The sequence below is a fragment of the Lissotriton vulgaris genome, chromosome 5 (genome assembly GCF_964263255.1).
Source record: "Lissotriton vulgaris chromosome 5, aLisVul1.2, whole genome shotgun sequence".
Classification (NCBI taxonomy): Eukaryota; Metazoa; Chordata; class Amphibia; order Caudata; family Salamandridae; genus Lissotriton; species Lissotriton vulgaris.
In genome coordinates, this window is record NC_141693.1 from 1,207,399,118 (window position 1) to 1,207,414,689 (window position 15,572).

Below are 15,572 nucleotides of genomic sequence, written 5' to 3' on the forward strand. Positions count from 1 at the left end.
AGTCAAAAGTAGACTGGTTCTCAGTCATTGAAAGACGATGAAGTTATCGGTGGGACAGAATATAAAAAATATATATATAAAATATATATATAACGAGAATATATAACAAGTAAAGCACCGACTTTGAAAGAAGTTAGTAAATAAACACATTATGGGGTAAATGTATAAAGAAAAAGGACTTAGAGATAATGCAGAGTAAAGGAATTAAATAACTGGTGATACTGAGTGTAAGTCAAAACCGGCACTCTGACAATAGAGGAGATGGCTGCTCCATTTACCTGTTTAGGCAGAACCCAGAGGACGCATTTAGTATAATCAATATCAACATTCAATTGAGAATACAACCATTTCACATTGTTCGTATGGACAAAAATTGGAGCCTGACCTGCAGTTAAATCGAATGGTACGGTCAAAGAAACCATAAGGAAATTAATAACCAAGAATTCCAGAGAGGTCCATAGGGGAAGCGGAAGGGCATATCGGTAGACACAGAGGACCACAAGCACCCATACTGCATTTCAGGTTAACCTAACCCCCTTTATTGAAGGGTGATATGTTTCAATCTTTAATGCGATGGTGTCCTAGACAAGATAGTAGTGCATCTCGTCGTCTGTGTTGTGTCCCATCTCTAAACACTTTAAGCGACAGATCCAAGCCGCTTCTCTTTTTCTGAGCAAAAGTTCACGGTTCCCACCTCTTGGGTGAGGTGGTATGTAGTCAATGCCATGAAACCATAGTGCCTTACCTTCTTTGTGGTGTTCCTGCATATGATAAGTCAAGGGATACTTGAGGTCATAATTCCTTATGGCACGAGTGTGTTCCTGTATCCTCTGTTTCAAGGGTCGTATTGTACTTCCAACATATATCTGATTGCAATCACAGCCTATGACATAAATCACATAGCTGGTATTGCAATTGATATAATGCCGTATCTCGTATTCTCTGTCGGTGTTATATCTGAATTTCTTTGTTTTATTCCTTCCTAGTGGACAAACATTGCACCCCCCACATGTGTAGAATCCTATAGGTTTTGTCTGTAGCCAAGTGCCTGTCTTTTTTTAATATACACAAAACAGCACGGAGGTCTTCAAAGTGTTGAGAAAACACTGGAAACTACTGTGTGAGGTTCCCAACCTGAAGGAAGACATTACGGAAACACCTAGTGTCACCTTCAGGAGGGGGAAAACCCTACGAAACATTTTGTGCCCCAGTTATCCCACCAAGAGGAAAAAGACAGGCACTTGGCTACAGACAAAACCTATAGGATTCTACACATGTGGGGGGTGCAATGTTTGTCCACCTTGAAACAGAGGATACAGGAACACACTCGTGCCATAAGGAATTATGACCTCAAGTATCCCTTGACTTATCATATGCAGGAACACCACAAAGAAGGTAAGGCACTATGGTTTCATGGCATTGACTACATACCACCTCACCCAAGAGGTGGGAACCGTGAACTTTTGCTCAGAAAAAGAGAAGCGGCTTGGATCTGTCGCTTAAAGTGTTTAGAGATGGGACACAACACAGACGACGAGATGCACTACTATCTTGTCTAGGACACCATCGCATTAAAGATTGAAACATATCACCCTTCAATAAAGGGGGTTAGGTTAACCTGAAATGCAGTATGGGTGCTTGTGGTCCTCTGTGTCTACCGATATGCCCTTCCGCTTCCCCTATGGACCTCTCTGGAATTCTTGGTTATTAATTTCCTTATGGTTTCTTTGACCGTACCATTCGATTTAACTGCAGGTCAGGCTCCAATTTTTGTCCATACGAACAATGTGAAATGGTTGTATTCTCAATTGAATGTTGATATTGATTATACTAAATGCGTCCTCTGGGTTCTGCCTAAACAGGTAAATGGAGCAGCCATCTCCTCTATTGTCAGAGTGCCGGTTTTGACTTACACTCAGTATCACCAGTTATTTAATTCCTTTACTCTGCATTATCTCTAAGTCCTTTTTCTTTATACATTTACCCCATAATGTGTTTATTTACTAACTTCTTTCAAAGTCGGTGCTTTACTTGTTATATATTCTCGTTATATATATATTTTATATATATATTTTTTATATTCTGTCCCACCGATAACTTCATCGTCTTTCAATGACTGAGAACCAGTCTACTTTTGACTAGCTTAAAATGGCGGCCGTTTTCGACTCTCCTAGTAGTGGTTCGGGTTGTGGGCTTTACTAGCCACCAACACGTGGAGAGGTTATGATCTTTAAAAACTCTCCCGCCGTCAGAGGACGGTAACATTGGCCGGAGCAGACCAGGCGCGAGTATTGAGGAAACGCCGACTGGGGATATCGAATGGGACCCCCACAGGTAGGATCCTTACTATTCTACTATTTTATTTTCGCTTCCCGCCGCTCCTGCACAAGACTAGCATGCCACTAAAAATAATATGCGACAGTTTGTTGCACGCGAAAGACAGCCCATGGGTTTATATAGTTTATTTTCGCATTCGGCTAACGTGACCAAACAATCATCTCGTCACGGTTTTGAGTAATTTTGATATGCGCGTTTATGACGTGACTTTAGTCACATTTATCCGTTACTGGGCCAACACAATTAGATACCTCACTTGCCATGTAGCATAAGTTGCAAATACTTCCCGTGGTTTAGAAACATTGTTGTCATGCACCAAGGCAATATGGAATTATTTCGTCCAGCTTCTTCAAACACATCTGAACAATAAGGGTGGACGCTCCTTCTGACGCAAGACTATCTAAAAGATTGCACTATGTCCGTTTTCGTGTGATTTTATGCAATATGTGCAAGAATGGTTACTTACTTTAAAATAAAAAATCTTTCTTTCAAGGTAACTACCTGAATGTGATAACCTCGCAAGAGTCGATTAGGGATTTCTAAATTGGAACAAGTGACAGTGAATAATACGAACCGTCAAAATATTTAAAGGTATGTCATTTAATTCGTTTCAAGCTACGCGCCCTCCAGTAGTTTCTTTCTGATAAAGTAGGATTCATTTAGCCGTCATAGCTTTATGTAATGGAATTAGCCATAATTCTCAACATTCTTGCAGGTTATAATTCAGCAAGAAAATTTTACAGTTCATCGGTACTAATGATGAAGAAATGAAAAATAAGAAACAGTAGAGATAATTGAAAAATCTGCAGGAAGGCTTTCATAAGGTGTATTCCTTTTGGAAGATACAAGGTAATTTTTGATTACATATACCCACTGTAAGAAAGGCCTTGATATGCCTTTACAAACTAAATGATTATTTCAATAGTCTAAGAAAGCTATGAAATTAAAGTACATATGTCCTCAAGGATACTTTCCCTTTCTTACACATTACTTTTAGGCAACTACCTTTCTGAAATATTATCTGGTGACCTCACCCACTCGTCGACATCCAGACATAGGATATATATATCTATGGTTAATCTCTGATCCCGGCTCAAGAAATCCTTATTTTTGTCATCCATCATTACTGGTAGGAATCTTACTTTTACCCTTGCACTGTTTCATTGTATTGCATTTTTCCTTGCCATATGGGGAAACACGAAAATAGTCATTTTCAGACATGCATGTGCCTTTCTCATAAACTTATGGACTTGGAGATAAGTGTAGCGATGCCATGTGTGCCTGTCATGACCGGCATAGCTGACTATAGACCTGTAGGAATTGTTCCTTTGATAGATACATCCCTAAATAAATGGACTTGCTTCTTTGATACCATCCTTGGCAACAGTATTGGCCATTCTATGATGCACAAACGGAACTTTATCTTTTCCGATGTGGCAATATGAATTATTTTTAGCTGATTAACCGAGTGTATAATTTGGAAATGTTTAGCAGTCATGAATCTGGCAAAAAAGCCAAATAATGTGAGCGCTGTTTGTTAAATGTAACCTTGACAACACTATGATATATATGGACTGAATGTGTCGGAATTTGATATGTGTCCTAATTTAGAACTTCGCTGTTAGATATAATTGGCCTGAACAGGGGAATGTAGTAAGAAAACACACCCCCTAATATGTTCCCGTTTTTTTAAATGTTCCATGCAGCTAAAGAATGGGGTAAATAGGATAGGATAACTCCTTTCTTCCCTCCCCACGTATACAATTCTTCCATTTTTTGCTGCAATTTTAATGTCAGTTTGTTTTTAATCTTAGCTTGCCTTTGGTAATGCTAACATGGATTGTTTTTGTATGTATTAAGCACAACATTGGTTTGTTGTAGGCACTCACACGTGGTTTTTGTATGTTTATTCACGATTCACAGCCCTGAAGAAGTTCCTCCTGAAGGAACGAAACGCGTTGGCTGGCTTTTCGATCTGAAAATTAAAAGAATCCTGAACACTTGCTTGCAATCTTGGACTCAGCGCTCTTTTATTTGGACTATCTCCTTTCGAATATATACTCCTTCACTGACATATGGTGTAACTTTGACTGCCAAAGTGGTGCATTTCGGAACTTTTTGCTAATCTCGTGTTTACCCAAAGCTGCTGGGTTATACTCTCTGGACAGGGAGTATTCTGATTATTGCACACGATTTGAAAAACAATTTAAATGAAAATATTGGAAATAGTTGGATTGGTGCTTGTAGGGTGTTAAAAGTGGTCCACTGTCCACAGTGTGTGTTTTTGAAAAATACATGTAAACAAGCTAGATAGCAGGGTCCGAGTTTGACTTACACATGTAAATAAGCTAAGAAACAGGGTTCAAGTTTAATTTACACATGTAAATGAGCTAAGAAACAGGGTCCAAGTTTGACTTACACATACAAACAAGCTAATACATAGGGCCCAAGTTTGACTTACACGTGCCAATAAGCTAAGGCACGGAGCCCAGGTTTAACTTGCACAGTATAGCAAGATAACAATGTCTAACTTTGATTTACACATGTAGAGAAGCTAAGAAACAGGATCCAAGTTTAAGACATGTAAACAAGCTAAGAAACAGGATCCAAGTTTGACTTACTCGTGCAAACAGGCTTTTTTTTTTACTACAAAATCACTTTTGCTATTTTGCAAACATGAGTTTCCACTCATTAAAGGAAGTTATCAAAGTATTTTTGGGAATACATCTATTCCCTGAGGTGTCATTAAACGAACAGGGCAGGACTGGCCTGCGAGTGAATGAACAGCTACAAACTTAAAATTGTGTGAGTATTCCGAAATGTATCACTAAGCATGTCACTCCTTGGAAAGGGGCAGAGGTTTACTTTTTTCCAATGTGGGATGGGAACACCTCCCAAAATGGAAGCGATATAGAAGACGGGGTTTCTCCAGTGGAAAAAGTATATTCTGATGGAGAAAAAAGAAAGTTAGCAAACAGTTTTATTGCTCTTTTTTCTAACTTTAGAAAAAGTATGAGTGGATATTTTCATATGCAAAATTGGAATTCACACATGCTTTTTGGAATGTGTCGTGAAACATGTGATTAAGCAAACACAACAGGTGATGGACCGAATGTGGATCAATGTCACACACTCATCCCAGTCCAAAGATCTGGGCCCAAATCCATCGTTTTTTGCACTCCACACCACCCTGGGTTAGACAATGGCGATATGCAAATCAGCTCTGACCCTGTGCCCCATGGGAACAGTCCAGTCCGAACTACAAAAGCCATGTCCTTCCCGGAACGGAATCAAGCATCCGAGGACCGGACCGGTTTCGAGGTAACACCTCTCATCAGCCCGGCTAGCTTAACTCCAGTGGTGTGGAGTGCCTGGGACCCACGTCTGGGCATCCCCAGCGCACTTAGGGCGGAATATGCAAACACAACAGGTGATGGACCGAATGTGGATCAATGTCACACACTCATCCCAGTCCAAAGATCTGGGCCCAAATCCATCGTTTTTTGCACTCCACACCACCCCGGGTTAGACAATGGCGATATGCAAATCAGCTCTGACCCTGTGCCCCATGGGAACAGTCCAGTCCGAACTACAAAAGCCATGTCCTTCCCGGAACGGAATCAAGCATCCGAGGACCGGACCGTTTCGAGGTAACACCTCTCATCAGCCCGGCTAGCTTAACTCCAGTGGTGTGGAGTGCCTGGGACCCACGTCTGGGCATCCCCAGCGCACTTAGGGCGGAATATGCAAACACAACAGGTGATGGACCGAATGTGGATCAATGTCACAAACTCATCCCAGTCCAAAGATCTGGGCCCAAATCCATCGTTTTTTGCACTCCACACCACCCCGGGTTAGACAATGGCGATATGCAAATCAGCTATGACCCTGTGCCCCATGGGAACAGTCCAGTCCGAACTACAAAAGCCATGTCCCTGAAACATGTGATTGTCACTAGTATCTATGCATTACATGGAAAGAACATTCTGAATTCCAAAAAGCAACAAATCTAACCATCTTTAAAGTTGAAAACTTACATGTACAGATTTCTGACTTTGATTTAGAATCAGGCTGCTGATTGGGTGCACTGAAGCAGAGGTAGGAGGGAGCAAATGAACAATTGCCTAAGACAAATACTACCCACTGCCCCTTCACCCTGTCTATTATTAGGAGCAACATGGCACTGACTGATGCAGGATACCATTTTGCTCTTCTGAAATCCTGAAACCTTATCTGTGGGTTAAACCATCTATGTCCTAGTGCTCTGCAGTAGCCAGAGCTTAAAAAAAGAGCTGATAGGTGGATGGGTGGATGGATGGATGGATGGATAGATGGATGGATGGTTGGATGGATATCCAGCCGTGTCACCAGGAAATACTGGAGTAAGTACATTCCATTGATCTCAGATGATGAGAAGAGTGTGAGGGGGTGGGGCTTCAAACAGCCACCACCCTCCAGCTGAGAAGTTCTTGAAGGCAATGATGGGCCAGAAAATGGTAGAGAAGTTGTGTAAAGGATGAGGTGGAGGGGTATGGGTGAGGGCAGAAATAGCAGAGGTAATATTCTAACTCCCGGCTGGAGAAATAGAATACATTTTTATTTTCTTTTTGAAAATATTAAACTTATGTGTGCACTGTGCATGCGAGTGGGGGTGTAAACTGACAAGGTGTTCTATAACAAGGGAAATTAAAAGAACCTGGAAGAGTGAGTTAAAGACTGAAGAGGCATGAGGTGGAAGATAGAAAAACCATGGGTCCCTGGACTTTGGTTTTATAAATTGAGCACTACAGTCTTCCCTCAGATTCGAGGCTCTTTATTTTCCATCTGTAGTTAGTTCCACTTTAAACAGGTGGATCTTACAGTGGCCCAATGGCAGTCATTTCATCACTGGCAGAAGGATAAAAAGCTGGGTCAGCTGTGCCAAGGCATTGGGGACAGAAAATTGATCTAAGAAAGAACTGAGGGCAAGTTAGAAAATGCCGTGTTTATGGTAGTAAACATAAATAGAAGCAGAGATGGTTTAAGAGGAGGAAAACACATTCAGTTTCCATACCAGAAAAAACTTCTGCCAGGACTACCAACGTCAGTAGAGGAAGATGGAATTTGCTTACAAGGCTTTAAGCAAAACCCAAAAAGTGCAGTAATGAATGCGGTGGAGAAGCCAAGGTCCCACTGTCACAGTAGAGGCTTGGACACTGGGGTCCACAAAGGCAATGCCCCTCAGTAGTGGGAAGCAGAAATGGCCCATTGAATCTTATACCACAGGACAGGTTGAGCACGCAGATCCAGGGACTCCTACATATCTACAATACTATGAATATCCAGCAGGAACATCTTTCTTCTAGATCCTACACTTCTTATTCAGCTTCATCATCCATCTTGGTACACTTTTATTGTGTGTACCTTGAAGATCACAGTTCCTGGTCGTTCCTTAAACTTACATTACTGCTGATTACTCGGCCACCTCCCTGTGTCCCACCCATCACCAGAAGAACAAAGAAGACTATATTACCAAAATTGTTGGGCTCTGGAGACACCATGGTGGAGAAAATGATTGGAGGTCCAGTGCGTCGCGATGCTTTCTGGTATGGAGAGTTCAATGGGTGAAGGCCAGGGCCTGTGGGCACCAAGGAGAGAGTGGGCTCTGCCGGTCCCATCTGCCTGCGTAGTAGCTGAGGACTTCCATGGGGACTGTGCATGGGAGAGATGGGGGTGTTGCGCTCTCGCTTCATCAATTCCATGGGCACTGTGTAACTGGTCGTGTAGGCCGTCTTCGGGTTGGTGTTGAGTTGATTCTGCACAGCATTCATCGGTATCCCACCTTGAGTGGTGTATGCGGAACGAGTCTGCATAGAGAACGGCACCGACGTGCTGTAGTTGGGGTTCCCCTGGAAGGTGCTGCTTTGCTGGCCCAACCCAGAGTAGGCCGCTGTTTCCAGAAGGTGCTGTGAAGGTGCGCTAGATGGCCGGCGGCTCAGCTCAGGCCCCCTGATAGCAAGAGTGCTCTGCTGCATCCCTGTCCCATCCGCCACCTGCCCTCCAAAGGACTGGAGGCCATATTCTCCTCGCAGCAGCTCTCCCCTGTGACTGAAGCTGTTGGAGCGTGCACGACCCCGTAGGGCATGGACCTTCCTGTTTTGCCGCTGGAGTTGAAGCTCAGCTCTATAGTTCTGGGTGATGCGGGAGAGCACACGGGCCTGCCCCAAGTTAGCAGAGACGGCCTTGATGTCATGGTCCTCCATGGCGGCCAGCATACTCGGAGAGTCAAAACCCTGCTGCAGCAGTGCACTAATGGTACCCTCTGACAGACCCTCAGAGCGCAGTGTAGAGAGGTACTCGAGGTCCAAGGTCCTCTTCAAGTCAACCCCTGATGGGCCAATGGAGACCTGTGAGGGATCCATGGTGCTGTGAGCAACCAGGGTGCCGTCATACCCATTGTACATTTGTTTGGAATTCATGGGGTCCGCTCCCAGACTGTAGCCACGACTCACTGGGATGGAGGCATTCCTTAAAGACTCGTCCATCATGGTATTGGAGGTTGGGTCTACCACTAGGCATGTGGGTGCTACCTGGCGCCCAGTTACAGGGTCAATGCCATTGCTGTAGTTTTGCCGGCTGTTGAAAACTGCTGCCTCTGAAGCATAGCGTGGGTTCTGCATGTCGTACCTGCCCATCGCTGGGTCATGACCCTGTATTCTCTGGCCCTCTGAGATCATCTTACCCATTGAATCTCTATAAATAGGGGCTGGAAGCCTCCCGGGGGACTGATCCCAAGCTGCCCTTCCAACAGGACCAGCGTAGCCATGTCCCGGTCTGGTCACCATGTGATCCCTGAAGTAGCGGGGGTCCTCTGAAGAACGTAGGGCCATGGCAGGGTCATGATAGTAGTCGTGGGGTGGGATGGAGCCGCGCGTGGACATGGCTGCCTGTCTCTCGTAATGAGATGCAAAGTCTGACAGTGAGCTGTTCCTCACAAGCCGGCGCTCCTGACGTCCCTGGTGGCCTGGGTGACCCTGGCTGGCAGTCGAATCCTGGTATGGGTACTGTTCCCCCTTGAGCTCCGCGCCTCCCTGTGAAATGTGGTCACGTGGTCTGTGCCTGGGGTGCTCGTACCAGCTTTCAGGTCCACCGTAGGTCACCGAATTCCTCCTCCCTGGTGGCCTCTGGTAGTCCCCAGCACCGTCTCCCTCCCAGTTGCCCTCGTACCAGGCTGCAGCATCCCAACTCTGTGAGCGGCTGATATTTGTAGGGTTGCTTAGAACCGGCATTGGAAAAAGGATGACTTCAGCCTCGGTAAGTGGAGGACACGCCTTCCCTCAGAAGTCTTCTATTACACATATGTGTATATTCAAGAGGCGCAGTTGTACCTGAGCCCCCCAGGGACAGGCTGGCGGAGATCTTGTGTTACAAACCAGCAGCTGAATTATTCATCCCGCGAAACTTTAGAAGGCTCCAAATAACAGCAGCACCTGTAACCGTGGCTCCGAGCAGCACCTCCCGCGCGCGCGCCTCTGCCCGGAAGCCCGCGTCGAGTGAGCGCGGTGTGTGCGTGGCACGGGCCGGGCACCCAGCTACCGGGGGCTGCAGCCTGCGTCCAGATGGCTTATCCCTCGCCGGCGCGGCGCGTCACTCACATGGACCATGGCCCGGCCGGCACAGGGATTAGAAGCTAAATAAAACCCTGTAAGCCGTGGCTCCATGTGACATCACTTCAGCCGCCTCGCGCGCACCTGCGCAACCTGCCTGCAACCCGGATGCAGAGCCGCGCTCCCTTGGCACCGTCGCCCGCTCGCTCCCTCCCGCTCCCATTGGGCTCCTCGCCCGCTCGGGGATTCGTGTTATTTCCCATTTAGAGCAGATTGTGAACATCGGTGAGGCGCGGGTATCTAGGGGAGTTTTGGTGTCACGCGTAATCCACGCTGATGAAATGCTAATCCCAGGGGCGCTGCGCAGTGGAGGATGAATTCAATATGAGCAGACAGGCTGAAGCAGCTAATGCCAGAGCCTGATGAGCCGGAGATTAGGGCTGGCCCGGGGCATCCCCGCGCTGTACCCTGCCGGGGACTGGAGCTCTTAGTGCCCCACTGAAGGCACTTAACCAACCCCCTCATGCAGCATCACATTCACAGAGTCTCGGTACAGGATCAAGGTATCCCTTTACCCTGCACATAGGGGCTGTCGTTCGAAACATCCCTGTGTCAGGTTCACAGGCTACAAGGCCTTGCATGCTTACTGCTCACCGGACATTACCTTAACTCCGCTCACAGGTCCCTAAACCAATGCTGCAGCCAGCTCACCGGGCTTACTGCCATTCAAATATCCTGCTCAGGGTTAGGTGGTCTGGAACCAATATGAAGCAATGTATTGAGGGACAGGGGTCAGTAACAATGCCTACACCCTGATTGACTGGAACTAGGACCGTCCCTGAATTTTGCTCAAATGGGCTGGGAACATTCCTGCACTCTGCTGACAAGGACATGGGACTAGGATATTCCTGCCCCTGACACTCTGTGATGGATCTGGGATATTCCTGCACTGTAAAAAGAGAGACATGGATCTGGCACATTCTTTAACCCTGCTCAGTTGGCCATCAGGATGAGCACCAGGCCAAGGGTTTGGATATTATCGGACCATGCTCACAGGTCTGGTAGGTTCCTGCATCCTGCACAGAGAGCCAAGGACCAGGGATATTCCAGCGCTCAGCTCCCATGGTCGTGAGTCTGGATATTCAGACACCATGCTTACAGGAAAGTGGCTCTAGCACTTTGCCCATTAGGCTGTGGGTCTGGCCCATATACCTGCACCATCCTTAAAGGGCCAAGTGTTTGGATAATTCTTCACCATGCTCACAGTGCCAGGTGTATGGTATATACCAACACTCTGCACACAGGGCCACAAGTCTAGGACATTCCTGGACTCTGCTCATTGGACCTGGGACCGTCTGGTCATCTGGTTCACAGGGGGTGTGCTTTGGGTCATGTCCACTAACTGCTTACAAGATTTGGTTCCAAACCAGCACTTAAAAAAAAATCTTATTTGAACGACTTGGCACTATCAGATTCCTGCACCATACTCTTCAGACACAGTCAACTGATTTCAAAACACATGCTTCTTCAGGAGTCAAATAGAACAACAAAGACTGGGACACTGCTATTAATCTTTGCCCACAACTCTCTTTAATTGCATATGTTGGAAAATGGGCCATTAGTTGTCTGGCCTGCACAAGTAATGGATCCACATTTGTCCTCCACTCGGAACCAAACACCCCATTGTGGCACTTGACTCTCATAGGATAGTGTTGCAGAGCAGTGCAAGGCAAACTCAAGGGAGGATGTGTGGGCTAGTAATCACCATTCACAGATACACAATGATAACACTCAATAAATGATTGTCCAGTCTGTGCTTTTTCTTTTGAAAATGGAAAATTACGTTTATTACACACACACTACTCAAAACTATGCAACAATTTACAAATATACATACGCTGATGGAATTACGTCTTGATGACATTGCGTAATCGTTCTTACCACTCCCAAAGGAGGGGAGTCTATTACCACAACTCATGTTTAAACAATATCTTGTCCCTAAATGCCAAGGGTTGAACATAACTTGGAGTGGGGTCACTTAATACTGGCACCAAAGCAAGTAGCTGTCCACCTCATTATTTCAACAAGCATTTCATTATAAGAATGCATGCAATCACTACATATAACTATGACTGAAAGGCCTGAATACTGGCAATAAAGTTTGCAAACTTTGCTCAAAAGTGGCGGTCAGTCTCATTACTGAAATAAAGCATTACCATAAGCATCCAAGCATGTCTGGAGTGCAATGTGCTCTCAACATGCTTAACACAATTTAATCAAATGTATAATTATCCTACTATACAATTATAATCATTCACCCCTAGAGGGTGTTGCAGAATACAATTAAATCACATTTAGCATAAAATACATCCTTTTGTAACATAGTCCGTAAAGGACATCATTTTTGTAAATGCACATATGTGCAATTATACCCTTTCACCCCTAGAAGGAGTCTCAACATGAAAACATATTTTGTACACTTCAGGTCACAACTGGTTGCAGTCATATTCTTCGCCCTTAGAGGGCCCATCACTGTCCCGGTGGGGAGAGAGGACTTGTCCCAGGCGCTGAGAGATTACATGACAATTAATTGGGAGGGGATGACCAGTAGCGCTACGGAATGGGAGGAGATTAGGGCTGTACTGAAGGGAGTCTGTATAGGACTGATGTGCAGGGTATGCCGGCAACTACAGCGGTACCTCAGGGTGGAGGAGGAAGCATTAGCGGAGGTCCAGGCGGAGGATCAGGTGCATGCGTCCACTGTCGCCCAGGAGCAGGCTGATCGCAAATGCATCAGCAACATATGGGACAGGCTGTATAAGTACACATTCCGCCAGTATCAACAGCGACTACACAGAAAGGGGGTAAAATCCGGGTGCCTTTTGGCCTGGATTCATCGGAGAGAACAGACCCCGCCATTGAGAACCAGGTTGCTCATGTCAGTGGGTGAAGCGGTACATATCTGGGCTGCAATATTGGGGTTGTTCCAGCAGCACCTACAGAGTGTATACAGCAGACCGCTACATACAGTTTCTGCAGGGTTTGTCTTTGATGCTGCTTCCCCTCTGCTCAGATTGAAGGAACTGGAAGCCCAGTTATTACTGGAGGAAATCTGTGCTGCGCTGCAGACACTCCCTGGGGCCAAGGCCCCTAGGTAGATGGATTTCCATCTGAATTTTACCAAGGCTACTTGGCCATGGTTGCACAGGGCCAGCCACAGGTATACAGAGAGTTTTTCGAGTGTGGAATCTTACCCACAACTATGGGGGCGGGAGAGAAATGCATGCTCATAAAACCCGGGGGAGAAAGGTTGGACCCAGCCGCATATCCCCGCTTAATATGATAAACTCTGGCATTAAAATACAATGTAACTGTCAGCACCTACGCTTGGAAACCCGCTACATCCACTTCCGCAAAGCCATTAAGACCTGGCTTTTTGACCAGGAACTTGCTCTTGACTCTCCCCCGAGTCATTCGATCTGCCCATGAGGTTTAATATCTCGTAGCGCCGGGAAACCCTTTTTGGGTAGCTGTCGCGCTGTAAAAGCCCAATAAATAAATAAAAATAAATTAGCAGCACAACTGACCCCGCACAAGCCCTACCGATCCATGAGGGCCAGTGCGGGTTTATACCCCGTCGAATACTGGCATCAACCAAAGTCAGTTAACGCACATTATGCTCAAGGTGAAGCACAGAGACGAGATACTGTACTTGGTGTCAATAGACCATGAAAAAGCCTTCAACACCGTAGATTGGTAATACCTATTGGGAGTACTGAGGACAGTGGGAATCTGACCACAGTTTGGTCGCTGGGTTACAATACCATACACTGATCCGTGCGCGAGGGTCCGAGTCGATCGGGAGAGTGGTCGTTGGAGCAGGGAACACATCAGGGGTGCCTTCTTTTACAGTTGCTCTTTGCCCTTGCTTTTGAACCAATGTAGGTCTAGGTTCAGAGAGACCTTGTGCAATGGGTCATCCGGATAGGTGAGACACGGCATGTGATATTTCTGCATGCGGCTGATGCCCTTTTCTATATACCGTCACCTTGCATGGCATTGCCTAGGCTGCTGCAGCTCCTAGAGGATTTTGGGGACTACTCTGGTCTGCATCCCAATTGGCATAAATCCTTACTCTGCCCTTTGCTCGTATGGCCATCTTGCCCTTGGACCACCTCCCTGATCTTGGGTTACACTGGGAACAGGTGCCTTTTCGATATATGGGTGTGCAGGTGGCACTTGAAGATGGCCAGTTGTTGCACCTCAATGTGGACAGGGTTGTGGCCCCACAGCGGAGTTCGGTGACTTTTTGGAATTCGTTGCCACTCTCATTGATGGGTAGACTGGCGGTGTCCAAGATGGTGGTACTGCTGTGTTGCAATGTATGCTTGGTTCCCAAAAGAGGGGCTGATTAGAATGTTGGTCGGAAAGCCTCTGACCACATGTCGGAGGCTTTCTAACCAACATCTATGGTTTAAAGTCAGACCACCTACTTACAATGAAGGTGGTCGGAGTTTAAATCAGCCGGTCGGACAGACTGGCTTCTGATGGGCTCAAGGAGCCTGTGGGCCAGTCGGAGGGTGCACATAATTCCCACCGTCTGGATTATGATGTCGGTTTGCAACACACTTTTCATGTCGGCCTTTCCAATATGAAAAGCCTGTTGGAAAGCGACAATTGGGGCCCCAAGCAGGCCCCCCCATGCCTCTGCAGCCTCCGTTTGGGGGTCCTGGGGGCACCTAAGGTGCCCCCTGAAAATGCATGTACAGTGTGGCACAAAAACTCCCATTTTTGAATATTCATTACGCTGGGTTTACAGAAACTCCCATTTCTCTATAGGAGCTTGTGCTGCGGCAGGTTTCTAACAGCTGCACAAGCTCCCATAGCGAAATCCGAGTTAGCAACAGCACCATGTGCGGTCACATTGTAATACGGTATTAGGAGCCGCCCACCTATGGTCGGTCAGTTTCCACACCGAGACGGTGTTGATCTGAGGCAACTCCGACTGACATCGTAATTAGGGCTAGAGTTTACAAGCAACTGAACTCTGTGATTGTGTTATTGCTGTGGGTGGGACGTCGCAGCAGGGTGGGCTCGCGCACCCTGACCTGACGGTATGAAGATGAGGGGCTAGAGGTACCAAGGCTGGACTTATATTACTATGCAGCACACTTACAGCATGCAACCTGTTGGCTATATGATGGGTACAACTGGGAGAAAAGATTGCTTGCAAAACGTGTCCACTCAGAAAAACTTCCAGTGGCATTATGGAGGGTACGGGGGTCACGGCCGACATGCCCTACATAGTTCGTCATACTGTGATGCATTTGGCAGATTTACGTGGTGAGGTTCCTGTGGCACACAGTTCAATTGGGAACTTCATATATGGATACTTGCCACAGTGTGGGAAATGATGGCTCATATGTCATTCCAGGTGTGAAGGGAGGGGGGCTGCGAAACGTTAGCCGACCTTTACCCGGGTGAAACATTCTTTACATATGAGCAGGCATGTGGGTACTTTGAGCTGGGTCAAGGCCACTATCTACACCACGCTGGTCGGATGGAACTAGTCAAAGTGACCTGGCCCACATACCCCGCTATCCCACAGACAACGCATACCCTAGATATAATTCTCACTGGTGGCTGAGG

The 15,572-nt window shown here is 46.4% G+C and overlaps 1 protein-coding gene across 2 annotated transcripts in view; it reads right to left on the bottom strand.

The window, feature by feature from the left end:
* CTBP2 (C-terminal binding protein 2) overlaps positions 1-10,077 on the bottom strand; it is a 161,682-nt gene extending 151,605 nt beyond the window's left edge. Inside the window, exon 1 of one of the 2 annotated variants that reach the window (XM_086923007.1) lies at positions 7,850-10,077. In XM_086923007.1, coding sequence (XP_086779133.1) covers positions 7,850-9,605 — 1,756 coding nt within the window. In that variant the 5' untranslated portion in view covers positions 9,606-10,077. The remainder of the gene's footprint in view (positions 1-7,849) is intronic. The other variant, XM_086923009.1, reaches the window with a different exon arrangement.
* Between the last annotated feature and the right edge of the window lie 5,495 nt (positions 10,078-15,572).